At 41.3% G+C, this 18,817-nt stretch overlaps 1 protein-coding gene across 3 annotated transcripts; it reads right to left on the bottom strand.

Moving 5' to 3' along the window:
- Positions 1-927: 927 nt before the first annotated feature.
- On the bottom strand, positions 928-18,478 carry LOC310860293 (ELAV-like protein 1). 3 transcript variants are annotated; one of them, XM_083767126.1, is made up of 11 exons: positions 18,303-18,478; positions 16,895-16,952; positions 16,689-16,736; positions 14,158-14,338; positions 9,400-9,503; positions 6,591-6,762; positions 5,269-5,500; positions 4,711-4,816; positions 4,112-4,174; positions 1,705-3,126; positions 928-1,655 (listed from the first exon to the last, which is right to left on the bottom strand). In XM_083767126.1, the coding sequence occupies exons 2-10, from the start codon at positions 16,928-16,930 to the stop codon at positions 2,962-2,964; spliced, it is 1,107 nt and encodes a 368-aa protein (XP_083623252.1). In that variant the 5' UTR covers positions 16,931-16,952; positions 18,303-18,478; the 3' UTR covers positions 928-1,655; positions 1,705-2,961. The 3 variants fall into 3 exon arrangements, with proteins under 3 accessions (XP_083623252.1, XP_083623253.1, XP_083623254.1); XM_083767127.1 differs by having other exon boundaries at positions 928-1,652; XM_083767128.1 differs by having other exon boundaries at positions 6,609-6,762.
- Between the last annotated feature and the right edge of the window lie 339 nt (positions 18,479-18,817).

Genomic DNA, 18,817 nt, shown 5'->3' with positions numbered 1-18,817 from the left:
TAACAGTCTCTGTATTGAGTTTGTGCTTGAAATGTACTGTAAATTCTGCAAACTGTTAATAAATATTTCAATCAATCAATCAAATAGAGAGAGAGAGAGAGAGAGAGAGAGAGAGAGAGAGAGAGAGGGGGGGGGGGAGAGAGAGCGGGGAGGGAGAGAGAGAGAGAGAGAGAGAGCGGGGGGGAGAGGGGAGTTGCACCACTCAGTTCACACGGGTGTGATTTTTTGGCATGTTGAGGAGGTTCCAGGGGGTCCATATCTATATTAGACCAGTGGTTTTCAACGAGGGGTCCTTGAGGGGGTTCCAGGGGGTCCCCAGTTAAATGATGGAGAGATGGTAACCATATGGACCGTAGCTGTAGCTGTTTTAGCTACAATGTAAGTCAATGAGGAGCATATTTTGAATTATCAATTTCTAATCACTGGAGCAGTATTTTTTTATTTCTTGTCCACATTTGGAGTTGCATCATGGCAAAGTAACTACCCAACCCAAACCTCAAAAAAGTGGTCTTACCCTTTAAGATGCATCTTGGCCCGTAGCACTACAATTTAGATTTATAATTTAGCATTCAATTAGATTTATAATTTAGCATTTTATTTACACTTCAGCTTCCAAGGTAGTCTGAAGAGGTTTAGGGCTTAGGCGCGATTCATACTCCTATTTTAGAGCCGAATAAAAGTCGGTTCGGCTCTGTACCGTCCTAAAGTCGTCTCTTCGGTGCTACTGAAAATTTCTGACGAGCAGAAATCATTTCGGCACTACAGCGCCGAAACAGCGGTAAAATAAGAGTATGAATCGGCCCTTAAGAGTTCGTTCTGAAGAGGTGCGACTGCAAAGTGAAATGAAAACATTGATCACAGAGCTCTAGCCTCCCTGTGGACGCAGCAGGGACTGCAAATGGAAGTGAAATGAACACATTGATCGCATGTTGTTGTTGCTCATGAACAAACTTTAATGGACCAGAAAAACAAAACAAATATAAAACAAAAACAATCTCGTCGTCAAAACGCTTCAATTTAAAAATAATAATAATAATGAACACCTTAAAAAAGAAATAAATGGTTTAAAAACCAAAATGCAACATTTCTTTTTTTTTAATTCACATTAAGTGTTTGAGATTGAGAAGACCACATGGTTCAATGAACGCTCAGGATTTAGACCTGAAGGTACTTTTTACTTTCATTTCCAGGATACAAAAGGAACCAAATGGTTTCATTTGTACCGAGCTTTAACCCATTCTGAACGGGAACCCATTTTGGTGTCAGCATCATGTCATGATTTAGCCATTTTTGAAAAATCGAACATTTTTAGAATCAGGTCAGAATGAGTTAATCAGACCAGTGTGTGTCCCAGAGGAAACCTCGTATGAATCTGATCTCCGGTCAGAATGGGTTAAGGGTTTTTGTTACACTCAGTTACAGAGCCATAAGGGTCCATTTGGAACCCCCTGATGGTCCCCGTCACACCCCGAGAACCACGCTAATTATTTCATTTGATTCAAAAAGCACCATTTCAAAAGATGTTTTAAAAAAACAAACAGCTGATCTACAAGTTCACAGCGTGCTGTGTGAGCTTGTAGATCCGACACTACGGGGGGACATAAAAATACACGTTGTAAAATGGACCATATATGGCATGTGGGGGCGTGGCTCTACTGTGTGTGGGGGGCGTGGCTCTACTGTATATGGGGGGCGTGGCTCTACTGTATATGGGGGGCGTGGCTCTACTGTATGTGGGGGCGTGGCTCTAACGTATGTGCGGGCGTGGAAAACCGACCGTGAGTTTTTAAACAAACACTTTATTTACATGGGGAACGGATGCTGTTCCACTGGCTTCCATTAGAGGGCGCTGGAAACAACGAACAAGTGTAAAACCAAAATTCAACGTTTTAAACAAAACGAAAGAAAACAAAAGTGAAATTTAAACCACTGGTTCCTAAACTTTGACCCAAAACAGAAACCAAGATATTCGCCCTGGACCCAAACTAGTGAAAATGGCTGATCTACAAGCCCACAACGTAGATGTAGATCAATGTAGATCAGCTATTTTCACTAACATCAGCTCTCTGAGTGTACAAATGGAACCAAATGGACCCATTAGGGTGTAAAATTAACATTACTATATAAATTGGGGGGTCCCAGAGTTAGAAATGCCATTAAATGGGGGACCGTAGACTAATGCATGTCAAACTGGGGGTCCTTGACATTAAACTGGTTGAAAATCACTGCTAGAGCCATAACAATCTTCTCTTACGGGGGTCCCTGGCATGTCTCTTCAAATGGGGGTCCCTGGCATGTCTCTTCAAATGGGGGTCCCTGGCATGTCTCTTCAAATGGGGGTCCCTGGCATGTCTCTTCAAATGGGGGTCCCTGGCATGTCTCTTCTAATGGGGGTGCCTGGCATGTCTCTTCTAATGGGGGTGCCTGGCATATCTCTTCAAATGGGGGTCCCTGGCATGTCTCTTCAAATGGGGGTCCCTGGCATGTCTCTTCAAATGGGGGTCCCTGGCATGTCTCTTCAAATGGGGGTCCCTGGCATGTCTCTTCTAATGGGGGTCCCTGGCATGTCTCTTCTAATAGGGGTGCCTGGCATATCTCTTCAAATGGGGGTCCCTGGCATGTCTCTTCAAATGGGGGTCCCTGGCATGTCTCTTCAAATGGGGGTCCCTGGCATGTCTCTTCAAATGGGGGTCCCTGGCATGTCTCTACAAATGGGGGTCCCTGGCATGTCTCTTCAAATGGGGGTCCCTGGCATGTCTCTTCAAATGGGGGTCCCTGGCATGTCTCTTCAAATGGGGGTCCGCGGGGCTAATTAGTGTAAATTCGGGGGTCCTTGCTATGAAGAAGTTTGGGAACCAGCGGCTCTAAACCAATCCCGTCAAAAACAAAACAAAGAAAAACCCCTAAATGTACAGTAAAATAAGCTGTGCTCCTCCTGCCCACCAGAGGGCAGTAGTGAGTCTACTTGTGTCCGCCCTGCTTGCTGGTCTTAAAGGACACCTGGAGGACTTTGTCTCCCAGGCGGTATCCGTTGAGCGACGTGATCGCCATCGCTGCTTCCTCGTAGTTGGTCATCGTCACGAAGCCGAAGCCTTTACACTTGTTGGTGTTGAAGTCCCGGATCACCTGGAAAACATTATTAATTATTATTATTAAACCTTTACACTTGTTGTTGTTGAAGTCATGGATCACCTGGAAAACATTATTATTATTATTAACTAATTTACTGCCCGATTTGGGTTCAGTTTAGGATGGCTCAGGGAAGAAGACAATATCTATGTTGTATGGCTTAGAGACAGACAGCTATGTTGTATGGTTTAGAGACAGACAGCTATGTTGTATGGTTTAGAGACAGACAGCTATGTTGTATGATTTAGAGACAGACAGCTATGTTGTATGGCTTAGAGACAGACAGGTTTCTGATCGGTGAATCAATACTTTTTCCAGCGCTTGCTCCATGAAAAACCAGAAAGCACGCTGTCTGGGCCAGGCTACGTGCCCCTCTAGACCAGAAAGCACTCTGTCTGGGCCAGGCTACCCGCCCCTCTAGACCAGAAAGCATGCTGTCTGGGCCAGGCTACCCTACCAGCCCCTCTAGACCAGAAAGCACGATGTCTGGGCCAGGCTACCTGCCCCTCTAGACCAGAAAGCACGCTGGCTGGGCCAGGCTACCTGCCCCTCTAGACCAGAAAGCATGCTGTCTGGGCCAGGTTACCACCCGCCCCTCTAGACCAGAAAGCACGCTGTCTGGGCCAGGCTACCAGCCCCTCTAGACCAGAAAGCACGCTGTCTGGGCCAGGCTACCCGCCCCTCTAGACCAGAAAGCACGCTGTCTGGGCCAGGCTACCCTACCAGCCCCTCTAGACCAGAAAGCACGCTGTCTGGGCCAGGCTACCCGCCCCTCTAGACCAGAAAGCATGCCGTCTGGGCCAGGCTACCCTACCCGCACCTCTAGACCAGAAAGTACGCTGTCTGGGCCAGGCTACCCGCCCCGGTAGCCCAGAAAGCATGCTGTCTGGGCCAGGCTACCCGCCGAAAGGAAAAGAAGAGGGTAGAAGACAATTTATTCATTTATAAAGAGTGAAAATAGCAGATCTACAAGCCCACTGACCTTAACGTTAGTGACGGCTCCAAACGGTCCGAACATCTGCCAGAGGATTCCTTCGTCCACATCCTGTCCGATGTTGTAGAAAATACAGTAATTCAGTACAGTTTACAGTAATTCAGTACAGTTTACAGTAATTCAGTACAGTTTACAATGCAGTCATTTATCAGACGCTCTTAATGCAGACACTTACAGTAAGCAACAACAACAAACATCGCAATAATGTCACATACATAAAAAAAGTAGTTATCATGAATCACACGTAAGCTAAGAACGTAACAGTGGAATATCTATATAATGAAACTATGAGTCTACACTATAGAGTGCTTTAATGTCTACATAAAATCCTATCTAAGTTACAGAAGTTGAGTCTTTGCATTCGCCTGTAAGGTGGTCGGGGCTAGGGGAGGGGCTATCTCTGGAGAAATACATTAAAAGGATATTTCACTTTTAAGTACAGTATCGACAGTACAGTATGTTGTTTTTCTCATAGATGCAGATCAGAGCTACACTAGTCAGTTGTCATGTATGTTTTTAAAGTACAGTATCTACACAGCACAGTAAAGTACAGTACAGTAAAGTACAGTAACAGTCTTTGAACTGACCTGTCCGAGGTTATAGATGAATATACACCACCCAGCTGTAGCTCCGCCTCCCGATCCGCCTCCTCCTCCTCCACCACCACCCATGTGCTCTCCCATTGGAGAGAACCTTAACGAGACATTAATACATGTTAGTATACTGCTCTCCCATTGGAGAGAACCTTAACGAGACATTAATACATGTTAGTATACTGCTCTCCCATCGGCGTCTTTAAATAAATACTTTAAGAAAAGTCTATGAGGAAAATGAACGGCGATTTCTTTTCCGGGTCTCTCGAGGGGGCGGGACTGCGACGCTCTATAGGACAGAACCTTAATGAGACATTAACACATGCTGTACTGGAGAAGTATAGCACTCTGTCCGTCGGTCTCTAATGTACAGGATTCTATAGGTCACCACTTTTGGTGTGGCACACATGGCTTCTGTTTACTTGCTGAGTAAAGAAAGTTTATCCTTTAGTAATTAGGCTGTGGAGGTATTACTGTATGGAGTATTAGGGTTAGTGTATGGAGTATTGCAGTGGTAGTCATGTGATTGGCTGTGGTAGTCATGTGACGTACCTGAACCTCTGGGCCTGGTGATGGACAGGTCCTCCAAAGCCGCGTCGTGATTGGCCGTGGTAGAGCTGGGTCAGCAGGTGGGGGTTCTTGGCCTGCTGATTGGGGTTGGCAGCAAACTTCACCGTGATTGGCTCAGAGCAGCCGGGCGGCTTCTGGCCGTTCAGGTCTTTGATGGCGTCCTCCGCCTCTGCGCGCTTGTCGAACCGGATGAAAGCCACGCCCCTCGACAGGCCTGAGCCAATGAAAACACAGTATTAACATGAAAGCCATGCCCCTGGAGAGCTCTGGGCCAATGAAAACACAGTATTAACATGAAAGCCATGCCCCTGGAGAACTTTGGGCCAATGAAAACACAGTATTAATATGAAAGCCATGGCCCTGGGCCAATGAAAACACAATATGAAAGCCACGCCCCAATATGAAAGCCCTGGTCAGCTTTCAGTAATTATGTTCAAATTCTAAACAGGTGTTCGCTGTGAAACAGAGCTGTTCAGTGACTATCCAACAGGGGGCGCTGTGCACACAGCTGTTTAGAGACTATCCAACAGGGGGCGCTGTGCACACAGAGCCGTTTAGAGACTATCCAACAGGGGGCGCTGTGTACACATGGCTGTTCAGTGACTATCCAACAAACACTTCCAAACTCCAACAATGTCTCGACAGTGTCAATATCATAGAATTATTCAAAAGAGAGAAAATGTAGCAAATCACTTTGATTAGAAATAGTGTCATTGACAGAATGGAAATGGAGGCCATGTCATAAAATAATGCACATTGTCTTTTCATACTTAGTGGAAATAAAGCAAATGAGAGATAAGTTATCGTTGGTGTTGTCATTTTATCAACTGCATGGTTGTGGCCCCTAGTGTGGCCCCCAGGTTGATTATCCCTGGTATGTAGTATAGGATGTAGGTGTACATTGTGTATAGCAGTGTGTACATTGTGTATAGCAGTGTGTACATTGTGTATAGCAGTGTGTACATTGTGTATAGCAGTGTGTACATTGGGTGTACATTGTGTATAGTAGTGAATTTGTACTATATGTTACCATGTACTACAGAGTATACCATGTGTATAGAGTGATGGTACAGTTTGTGTACTATAGTGTACAGTTTGTGTACTATAGAGTGTACAGTTTGTGTACTATAGAATGTACAGGGTGTGTACTATATAGTGTACAGGGTGTGTACTATAGAGTGTACAGTTTGTGTACTATAGTGTACAGGGTGTGTAGAGTGATGGTACAGTTTGTGTACTATAGTGTACAGGATGTGTAGAGTGATGGTACAGTGTATTTGTACTATATTTGTACTATATCTTACCAGTAGTATTTTCTGTACCTGAAGCCTGGTCGACCAGGACTCGGCTGTTGATGATGCGTCCGTATCGAGAGAACATGTCCTCCAGGTCTTTCTGCGTGATGCTCTTCGGGAGGCCAGAGATGTACAGGTTGGCGTCCTTGATGGTGTCGGAGGAGGGCCGAGCGAACGACACCTGGACGGGTCAACACACGCACAACGACAGACGGTCACCACACGCCCTTATAAGGAGTGTCACATCAGCAACCATCTCTATACCACAGTTATCAGCAACCATCTCTATATACCGCCATGGCATTAGTCCCTTTACGGACGGAGGTTTAACCCATTTTGGGACGGGAACCCTTTTTGGTGTTTTTAAGAATTATGTTATACTTTAGCTATTGAAAAATAGCAGATCTACAAGCTTGTAGGTCTGCTATTTTTTTTTGGGGGGGGGGGGGGAAATCGTGAAAATGTGGGCGAATATCGAATATCTTTCAGAGCGAACGTTTTTAACTCAAATCTTTGCTTCTGGAAGGGGGGGGGTCCCTGGAACAACATATTTTCAGATGGGGGTCGGTGGCCATTTACATATATTTTTGGGGGTCCTTGACATGAAATATTGAGCACCACTGATATAGAAACATGAGGTATTTCAGGAAACCGTTTCTACATCAGGCCCAAATGGTTTAAACTCATATATACCATTGCATTAGTCCCTTGTTTGGACCGAGGTTTAAACTTGGTCCCTCGAGGTTTTCTCCCGTTCGGCCCTTTGTATCTTAAATAGATCAACTGTACTAGTCCATACCCGTTGGGGGCTAAGGACCCTAACCCTAAGAACAGCCAAACGTTGAGCCGTTATTGTCAAATAGCCACTTTAAGTCTTGGGGCTTGTTTTCAAAGGGATTTGGGCTCGTTTTCAAAGACCTGGATGCTTGTTTCTATCGCTAAAGCTAACCTGTTAATGATCGCACAGATGCGTGACAACAAGCCGTCCTATTTTGTCACATTTGCATGAATGAAACACTAAACAGGATTATTAATATTGTGTCATGTTGACAATAGAGTTCAACTCTCAGAAGACGTAAGCCAGGTCTGTCTGTCTGTACCATCTGCTCACTTTGAAAGTAACGAGTAGAAGTTAACCATCAGAAGACGTAAGCCGGGTCAACTCACTTTGAAAGTTTAACTAAGGTTTTCCACCTGTCCAAAGTCACTCCTGATACCATGATACCATGGGACCCCCCCCCCCCCCCCCCAATCCAATTTCAACTTGCTCTAATGAAGGCCTTGAGCAGAAATGCGTCAAGATTAAAAATGATTTTAAAAAGCCTCGTGTCAAAGAGCTGAAAGGAGAAACATTGATCGAGGAACTAAACTGCAGGAGTAAAGGGGGCGCGGCTAATCAAACGGCAATAGGGGGAGGGGCTAATGCCACGGTTAGTCAAACTAAATGTTTCAAAGGAAAAAGTAAAAGTAAAAAAAAAAAAGAACGAACATTACACCATGAAAAGTTCTATTGATGTACAGTTTGAAAAAGCCAAATAAAAAACTTCAAAATAAAACTACTTAAATAAAACATTCAGAGATTTGTTACAATAACAATTAAAAAAAACAAATCAAGATAAAAAAATGACATTTTGGAGCTTCGACTTTGGCACAAAAACCAAAAACATGTTGAATAAATGCAGAGTTCAATTTAAAATCAAAAACACAATCCAGCGTGTTCCGCACCAGCAGGTGGCAGTATAGGAGCATGAAGGCGGCTGTGTACTCATTACATTAGGGTTACTTTTACATTAAGGCTGTCATCATTAACAAATTTAACTTGACGTTGAAACGGTTTAGTTTTTTCGGACGGAAAAATAATCAGATTGTCTTTAAGGCCTCGTAATCAAAGATTGCACAGGGCAGATATGACAAATAACTTTTAATAATTTTATACCAAAGAAAAGATGTAAAAATAGCTTATCTAGGGGTCTGGTATATAGTATCGTAGCATGTAGATATGTCACATGCTTAACCTGGCTTTCACCTCGGGGGGAAAGCCTGGTCTGTTTTACTAAATCGCCGTGTGATCTGGTCTAGACTCTAGGCGTGGTTTAGACCATGTGATCTGGTCTAGACTCTAGGCGTGGTTTAGATCATGTGATCTGGTCTAGACTCTAGGCGTGGTTTAGACCATGTGATCTGGTCTAGACTCTTTGTTTAGTCTGGATGATAAAAATGTATTCCGGTGGTTCCGGATTTTTCGGCGTCGCTTTGTTTTGGTCCAGCGTTTGTTTTTAGTCTCGCCAGTCGATACCTTAGAGTATATATACTCTAAGGTCGATACACGTTGGAATAAAAGTGATAAACTGAACAAACTATTCCAAAAAGTACTTCATACGAATGACACTCTTGCCGCATCGATGCTTTTATTGGGGAGGCTCCAAGTTTATGAGGCCCTAAGATTATGATCACGTGGGATTTTGGGAATGTCTTATTCCGGCCTGACGACTACAAGAAGATATCATCCGCTCCCGACCGGGTCATGAAACGGAAAAGGAATATTTCCCAGGCTAGTCACATGCAGTAAACAGCCGCCTTTCATCCTTATCCATAAAATAAAGGTCTTCATGAAGAGTTTACCTTGCTGCTCCCTCTCTGGATGATTAGATTAAAACATAACGTCATCAGCGTAGAGTTTACCTGTTGATGCGTTTAGACTGAAGTCTCAGCATCATTAGATTAAAACGTAACGTCATCAGCATAGTTTACCTTGATGGTTTTAGACTGAATTCTCAGCATCATTAGATTAAAACATAACGTCATCAGCGTAGTTTACCTTGATGGTTTTAGACTGTAGCCTCAGGCCATTGAGGGTACTGATAGCCCTCTCTGCATCATTAGCGTTAACAAAGTTAACAAAGCCGTAACCTAAACTGTGGCCTAGAGAGGAAACAAAACAAACAGGAAACAAACAAACAAAATAAAATAAACAAAACAAAACCTTTGACATTACGTACAGGCTCTTTAAAACATCCTGGAGAGAAAAGAAACAACATTACAGCCTCTTTAAACACCCTGGGAGAAGAAAAGAAAAACCATCAGGTGAAACATGGTTCAGAACAGCGGCCCGACCATCGTTAGCGTTCAGCTTTGGAAGGATGAAAAAAAGAAACACAGTAGAGATAAAACAAAATGCAGAAGAAAAGGTTCCTGCTCTGCCAGAGTGTTTTCTGTTTCAGTTTAGGATGAAACAGCCTTATATAAAATATAATACCCAATACCATCCTAGAGATGTACTGATGTATATACTGTATCAGTACTTGGGGCTGATACCATCCAAGAGATGTACCGATCAGTGTTGTTTTCGTCGACTAAAACTAAGACGAAAGATGTTCGTCGACTACCTATTTTCACTGACAAAAACAAATGGAAACCAAATGAAAACTAAGCTACGATGACTAAAACTGAGACTAAATATACTGACAATTTTGTCGACAAATAAAAACTAGACTAAAATGTTAGGAAGGGACTAGTGGACAAGAGATCCAGTATAAGTCATTTTACACTTCGTTGCATGCTGAAAATAGCTGATCTACAAGCTCACAACGAGCTTGTAGATCGGCTATTTTCAGCAAGTGTAAAAACACTCATTACGACGGCATCAAGACCCACCAAAATACATTTTAGTCGACTAAATCAACTGTAGATTTAGTCGACTAAAATCTTATGACATTTAGTCGACTAAAACTAGACTAACACTAAGACTTTTTTAGGTGACAAAAATGTGACTAAAACTAAATGAAGTTTCAGTCCAAAGACTATGACTAAACTAAAATAGAAATTTGGTGCCAAAAACAACACTGGTACTACCGATGCATATACTGCATCAGTACTTGGGCCCGATACCATCCTCAAGTGCTTGTACTCGGTGCTCGGAACAGAGTACCAAAACAGTCGATTCACACTAGGCTGAACGAATGCAATGCGATTACAACACTGCAGCAAATCGACAAAAAACTACCGATCTACAAGCATAAATGACACCTTCAAGTGTAGGTCCATCTGCATCCATGTAAAAAAATAACTATCGGATGGATAATGTTTTTTTTGCCTCAAGCATAATGAAAGAAAGTCAGCGGGATTTGTCATTGAAAACGATTAGACGACACTAGAACAGACTGTCTGAACAGAGCAAAACGTTGTATTGCTAATAAGAAAAATAAAGGATATTTTGGAATTAGATTTTTTTCAGGCTATAACTATTGTGGTAACAGCATCAGTACAAAGCATGACAATGAAATGAAACCGGAGAAAAAGAGTGAAATAAGTTACTCAACAAAACGTACTCGTATCGGCGAGGGCTGCTATGAAAACAATGGTATTGGAACATTTAATAAAATCTCTGATAAGGTCTAAATATTATCTAATAAAATCTGTCTGATATGAAATATTGTCCCGTTATCAGTTACTTCCATTACCGTTAGTACTGTCTAGAACTCATGCACACGCACGCTATGTGGGTTATGTCTGATCTCATCTCTATGTAGACCTATTTTATGTCTAATCTCATCTCTATGTAGCAGTGTTGTTTTTGGCAGCAAATTTCTATTTTAGTTTTAGTCATAGTCTCTTGAATAGTTTTCACTTAGTTTTAGTCACCTGGAATGTTCTAGTGTTTAGTCTAGTTTTAGTCGACTAAATGTCATACGATTTTAGTCGACTAAATCTACAGTTGATTTAGTCGACTAAAATGTGTTTTTGATGTCATTGTAATGACATATTTTACACTTTGGTTGCATGCTGAAAATAGCAGATCTACAATCTCACAACGCGTCGCAGCGCGACGTGTTGTGAGATTGTAGATCTGCCATTTTCAGCATGCAACCCAGCATAAAACTGGATCTCTTGTCCACTAGTCCCTTCCTAACATTTTAGTCTAGTTTTTATTTGTTGACGAAATTGTCAGTATATTTAGTCTTAGATTTAGTCATCATAGATTCGTTTTTATTTAGTTTTAGTCAGTGAAAAAAGGTAGTCGACGAACATTTTTCGTCTTCGTTTTAGTCGACGAAAACAACACTGCTATGTAGACCTATTTTAAGTCTGATCTCATCTCTATGTAGACCTATTTTAATCACATGCTCAATCATTGAAAAGCGGCTTGGATAAAGGATGAAATGTATTGTAATCGGATCGGTCTCAAAATAATCCAGATAATTTTCACAGATATTGACGCAATAATGTGACCGTCTTATGGCTCAGTCGCGTTAGTTTTGTGTATTTCTAATGTTTGAAGGTAATCCGAAAAACATCGAAATCGGCCAGAATCTGCAAAATAATCGGATATCGGTCATAAATTCATAATCGTGCAGCCCATAACATAACCCATTCAGGGCGGGAACCGCTTTTGGTGTTTTAAGCATTGTTATTTGTTGCATTCAACTTAGCTGTTGAAAAATAGCAGATCTACAAGCTCGTAGCACGGCACCGAGTGCAGCGCAACGAGCTTGTAGGTCTGCTATTTTTTTTTAATCGTGAAAATGTGGCGCCAATCTTTGAATATATATTATTTCAGAGCGCACGTTTTAACTCAAATCTTTGCTTCTAGGAGGGGGGGCCCCGGAACAACATATTTTCAGGTGGGGGTCGGCGGCCAAATACATATAGTTTTTGGGGGTGCTTGGACAAGAAAAACCTTGAGAACCACCGACATAGAAACAGATTTTTCAGAAAACTATCTAAATTTAGAATGCCGTTTTTAAGATGGTCCTCGGGACAAAATGGGTTTTAAAACAAGGAGACAAACCAGATCTCTACCCGGCGACAGCCAAGATGAAAATAAAGGTCAACATTAAAAACATTAAAGTTCTGTTGAAAAAGATGAAAATTTACATAATGGAACAATAATCAAGATTAAAGTTTGAATTGTGTTGAAAAAGCATCACAGGATTCATTCATTCTTTACATCCTGAAAGGAAACACAAGAACAACAAAACATCAAAAACATCAAAAACACTAGAAAGTATTAAAATATTAACCGGGTTTTCCCAGATCAATAAATAGATCAAAAACTAGACAGATCAATAGATGAATAAATAGATATGCCAATAAATAAGATTATTAAATAGAGGAATAAATACAATGTTAAAAAGAACATAAAACGTGCACAGTGCACGTGATTAGATCATGAGGATCAAACAGTAAAAACATTGATCGATCCATTTAAATACATTATGAAAAATAACTGATGTATAAAAAAAACAAAGTACAAGCCTCACAGCACACGGCGACGTGTTGTGAGCTTGCAGATCTGCCATTCTGTGTGGTTGTGCAACCATGCTATGAAACAGGACTAATCAATTTAGCAGATTATTTAAAGAAAAAAAGAAAATAATCAATTTGAATATTTGTGTGTCAATTCATGGATAAGATACAAAAACAAAGGACAAAACAAGAAAAGACTGTTTAAGATCATTGGATTAATCCTAAAATGAATGGGCAGAACATTCTGCCCACCTGCCCCTGGCAGCTAAATAAAACAATAAGGGTTGCCCACCTGCCCCTAGCAGCTAAATAAAACACTAAGGGTTGCCCACCTGCCCCTGGCAGCTAAATAAAACACTAAGGGTTGCCCACCTGCCCCTGGCAGCTAAATAAAACACTAAGGGTTGCCCACCTCCCCCTGGCAGCTAAATAAAACACTAAGGGTTGCCCACCTGCCCCTGGCAGCTAAATAAAACACTAAGGGTTGCCCACCTGCCCCTGGAAGCTAAATAAAACACTAAGGGTTGCCCACCTGCCCCTGGCAGCTAAATAAAACACTAAGGGTTGCCCACCTGCCCCTGGAAACTAAATAAAAACACTAAGGGTTGCCCACCTGCCCCTGGCAGCTAAATAAAACACTAAGGGTTGCCCACCTGCCCCTGGCAGCTAAATAAAACACTAAGGGTTGCCCACCTGCCCCTGGCAGCTAAATAAAACAGAGATGCGTTAGGGTGAGCGGTGAGTCTCTTACCATCGCGGCTCAGTGACGTCATGTTGTAGTTTTAGTAAAAACAGAGAGATGTGTTTGGGTGAGCGGTGAGTCTCTTACCACCGCGGCTCAGTGACGTCATGTTGTAGTTTTAGTAAAACAGAGAGGTTTGTTTGGGTGAGCGGTGAGTCTCTTACCACCGCGGCTCAGTGACGTCATGTTGTAGTTTTAGTAAAAACAGAGAGGTGTGTTTGGGTGAGCGGTGAGTCTCTTACCACCGCGGCTCAGTGACGTCATGTTGTAGTTTTAGTAAAAACAGAGAGATGTGTTTGGGTGAGCGGTGAGTCTCTTACCACCGCGGCTCAGTGACGTCATGTTGTAGTTTTAGTAAAAACAGAGGTGTGTTTGGGTGAGTCTCTTACCACCGCGGCTCAGTGACGTCATGTTGTAGTTTTCAGTGGTCACCTCTTCACCGTAAACTGGAACTATGAATATAATATGAACTATGAATATGCTTTTTTAGAAGACATTTGTGGAATCTGCTCTGGGGTCTAAAATGAGTAGTTTACCAGCTCGGCAGACTCCGCCTCTCCTATAGAACTGTTACGGTGTAGTTTTTACCTGCTACTTTGTCTCGTATCAGCTTGGCGCTCTCCACCTCTCCGATGGAGCTGAACAGCGATCGCAGCTCCTCCTGGCTCATGTTCTGAGGCAGGTAGTTTACGATCAGGTTGGTCTTACAGTCGATGGCCTCGTCCGACATGTGTTCCTCGTAGCCGTTCCCGTCGTAACCGCCCTCGTCCTGAAAGAGACGGAAACAACGTTTAATTACACCTTCGTCTGAAAGTAGTGGCTTATTGTCGGTAACACCAAATGACGTTTCAATCACACCTTCGTCTATTAGTAAGGGCATTTTATCAGGTATTTGACCAATTGTTACCAAGACATTTCTTCACCAATGTGTTTCTAAAGGTGTCTAATAACATGTACTAAAAGTTTGAAATTCAACTCCTGTGGGAAATTGAGTTATTAGCATAATATGTGACCATACCCATAACATCCCATATAAAGAAAAAAGTCCAAATTTCATCATTCTTTCAGTAGCATGTGACATAGGAAACTAGGGGTTTTTCATGATTCTGAATCCATTCCAAGCATTAGTTTTGCACAAAAAAACACTCCTTGGGAGGAAAACAGCCATAGCGGCCATATAGTGATGAGGTCAAGTGGATAAGGCCTAATTTAGCCCAAGGAGTGTTTTTTGTGCAAAACTAATGCTTGGAATGGATTCAGAATCCCTGAAAACCCCCTAGTTTCATATGTCACATGTTACTTAAAAAATGATGAAATTCTGACTTTTTGGCCTTATATAGGATGTTATGCGTATGGTCACATATTATGCTAATAACTCAATTTCCCACAGGAGTTGAATTTCAAACTTTTAGTACGTTATTAGACATCTTTAGAAACACATTGGTGAAGAAATGTCTTGGTAACGATTTAGTTCCCAGATCTTCATAGATTTCTCTTACTATATAACGTGTTGATGGAATAAAGCAAAATTAAAAGATGTTTTAATCCGAACCAGCTGAACAAACCATGACATTTTACTGAGACCGTTCATGTTTCTGGAAGTTGCTTCTAAACTTGTATTCTACTGCTAGTTTTGATCACTCCAAACACTAATCACAATATCCTACAGACCTGTCCAGTGTCCTGGTGGACATCACAATGACCTACAGACCTGTCCAGTGTCCTACAGACCTGTCCAGTGTCCTGGTGGACATCACAATGTCCTACAGACCTGTCAAGTGTCCTACAGACCTGTCCAGTGTCCAGGTGGATATCACAACGGGTGCAATTAGCCTGTCGCTAAGTCCCACCCAAGCCCGTTGGCACATTAGCAACGGTTACTAGGTTAGGATCCTGGTCAAGCTTTCAATACTGGTCAAAATGGTTAAGCAGTGTCAATAAATATATGTGCTGTACAGCATGTGTGGACCTCAGAAAGAGGGTTTGTTTTCTTACCTTGTTATGAGCAAACTAGTCCATTTCATGAATAATTTCGCTCCGTTGTGCAGTTTAATAGTATATATAAAAATAGGCTCTCATTGACTTCCATTGTAACGGGAAACAGCTCTCAAAATCTCAAAAGACAGTTAGCACATAAGCGAACGCAACAAAAGCTGATTCTGACAGTTTATGACATCAGGAAAACTCATGCCGTTTTATTTTTCGTCTTTTGATAGATTTATAAAATAACTTGTCAAATAAACTTGTCAGGGTTGCCAAGTCTGCTTATTTCCCACTACTTTTGGCTTAAGGCTAATAATTAGTACTGTAATACAATACCAAAACATTACTTATCATAGACATAGGCCTACATAGTATTTATGATGATAAATGCATACAATATTTTTATTAGGATTATATATGGTCATATTATTGTGTTTGTTTTGGCTTGTTTTTCTTGATTTGGCTTTAAGAGTTGGCTTGTTTTTGGAGGTGGGTTGGCTTATATCGCTCACACAATGTGGCAACACCGTAGTCAAAACAAAAACAAGACAACGTTGATTTTTTTTATTAAAAATAAAACCGCATGAGCTTTTCCACTCATAAATGGTCAGAATCAGCTTAGTGTTCTAAAAGAGTGACTTTGAGAGTTAATTCCCCGTTACAATGGAAGTCAATGAGAGCCTATTTTTTATTTCTAATACTACTAAACTGCACAACGGAGCGAAATTATTCATGGACTAGTTTGCTCATAACAAGGTGAGAAAACAAACCCTCTTTCTGAGGTCCACACATGCTGTACAGCAAATGTATTGACACTGCTTAACCATTTTGACCAGCATTGAAAGCTTGACCAGGATACTTAGTATAACCGTCGCTAACGTGGTATTGGCCAAGAACGGGCTTGGGTGGGACTTAGCGACAGGCTAATTAACCCATTCTGACCTGAGATCAGATTCTAAAAATGTCTTCTATGTCAGTCGCTCTTCGATTTTTCAAAAATAGCAGACGTACAAGCTCGTAGCGCGCCACTCGGTGGTGCGCTATGAGCTTGTATATCTGCTATTTTTCAATAGCTAAAGCATAACATAATACTAACAGAGACAGGACAGTAAAATATGAAATGAACAAAATGTCACCTTGATGCTGGAACCTTTAGAATCACCCGTAGACTGGACCTCACACACCTGAAACACACACACACACAAACATTAATATAGACACACACACATTAATATACAAACACACACAAACATAATTAACACACACACGGGCAGCCACACACACATTAATACACAATAGTGCACACACATATTTATACGTACATACATTTATAAATACTTACTTTGAGATATCTGATGTGGCCTCGACGTACAGCCATGGAGACGCCTGGATCTGTAGATCTGATAAAACAACAATAATGTTATATGATGAGGATCTGTAGATCTGACAAAAACACCAAATGTAGTAAAGTCAGAAAATCTAAATTAATTGGTATACTCTGTTATATTACTGGTTTTCAACCTTTTTCACATCAAAGGTCCATTATCCATTCAGCATTTGAGCCACGGACCACCATTTGATGACATTTAGCCTCTCAGACCCAAAACTAAATTATATTTTGTTGTTTTTGGATATAATTTTGTCCACAATTGATGTTGGTGTACATTAGGAGAGATAACAGGCAAACGATCAAAATAACAATAACCTATCTCTTGAGAGCAGAATGCTGTAAAATCTGAATCCCCGCCATAGAAGTGTCCATTTGTATGTCTCTAAATGTTTTGATGAATTGAACAATGTGGACCCTGTTGTAAACAAGTGTAATGCTTAATTAGGTCGTCCACTCACAGTTAACAGTCTTTGTATTGAGTTTGTGCTTGAAATGTACTGTAATTCTACAAACTGTTAATAAATATTTCAATCAATCAAAACTCAGCAAACTCCACTCTCCCTCTCAAACCGTCTGCTAAAGCAGCTAACTGTATACAACTACAAATGGAACCAAATGGACCCTTACAGGTCTGTAACTCTGAGAGTGTAACACATGGGACCAAATGGACCTCAGAGCTATGACCCAACGTGATACTGTTCTCAGTCTGATCAGATATATAAACAAACTGACTGTAAATGTAACTAAAGGGTCTGCAGTGACCAAATGGACCCCATGGTGTGGTCTTGTAGATCTGTGAATACTTTATAACAGTTTACAACAGATCGAAGCACAGTTCCATAACAAAGGAGTGTTTCCATTGTGGTCTGCACTGACCGGGTATTCAATTAATCGAAACTTCATAATATGATAATAATAATAATAATAATAAGTTTGATGAATTCTAACCAGAGATACAGATGGATTCAATATGATAATAATAATAATGTTGATCTAACCAGAGATACAGATCGATTCAATATGATAATATTAATAATGTTGATGAATTCTAACCAGAGATACAGATCAAAGAGATAAACCTAACCCTAAGATAGAGAATCACTTTAAGATACAGTCCATTGTTTACACTGAGAAGTCATTATGTTTTTTTTTTTAATATAAAACAGATCTATAAAAAACTCTCTAGCTTCTCGTCACGTTAAACACCGTCAGAGTAACGTTCGCTTCTCGTGTATTTATTTTATTCACCATTCCGTCGAATATCAACTATAAAACGCGGTTTTACCGACGTTAGCATCATGCTAACGTTAGCATCATGCCAGCTAGCCTAGCATGCTATCTGAAACAAAGCAGAACTCACCTTTAACCCGGAAGCGACGAGCCGTGGATTAAACAAGAAAACGACCTCCAGGAGTTTAAATGAACAGTAACTGTCTCTGCGGTTCTTTCTGTAGTTTAATTTGATTTAATCTGATTTAAATCAAACAAAGAGAGAAGCAGCGCGAGCGGCGAGGCGTTGACGTCACTGCTGTCTGTACGTCTGTCTGGCGGCAAGTCTACTTCCGGTCGTCTTCTTCTTCTACTTTTAGTGAACGCACTTCCGGTCTGCGGAGTAACCGAACGTTGCCAAGTGTCGCGAGATAAACAAGCCAACGAAATGTATAAATAAATAAATGTTATCTAATGAAATGTATAGGGTTGAAGTGGTTAATTAATGTATGTTTTGTAATAAAAATCTATCAGTTCCATATAATTGGAGGGAATATTTGCCTCTGAAATGCAGTGGTAAAAGTATTGGAAATACAAATACAAAGTACAGTAGGCTACTTAAGTAAATGTACTTACCGGTAGTTACTTTACACTGCATCCATCCAT

Source organism: Protomyctophum parallelum (genome assembly GCF_964188405.1).
Source record: "Protomyctophum parallelum genome assembly, chromosome: 6".
Taxonomy (NCBI): domain Eukaryota; kingdom Metazoa; phylum Chordata; class Actinopteri; order Myctophiformes; family Myctophidae; genus Protomyctophum; species Protomyctophum parallelum.
The sequence above is the reverse complement of the archived record's forward strand: the minus strand, read 5'-3'. Positions and strand labels throughout refer to the sequence as shown.

Bases quoted from the DNA above. Each gene is read 5' to 3' on its own strand.
- LOC310860293 (XM_083767126.1), bottom strand. From the start codon at position 16,930: ATGGCTGTACGTCGAGGCCACATCAGATATCTCAAA. The intron at 16,737-16,894 runs GTAAGTATTTAT...TGTGTGTTTCAG, and splicing joins GCCACATCAGATATCTCAAA to GTGTGTGAGGTCCAGTCTAC. The intron at 4,817-5,268 runs GTACGTCACATG...TGTCTCGTTAAG, and splicing joins CACCAGGCCCAGAGGTTCAG to GTTCTCTCCAATGGGAGAGC.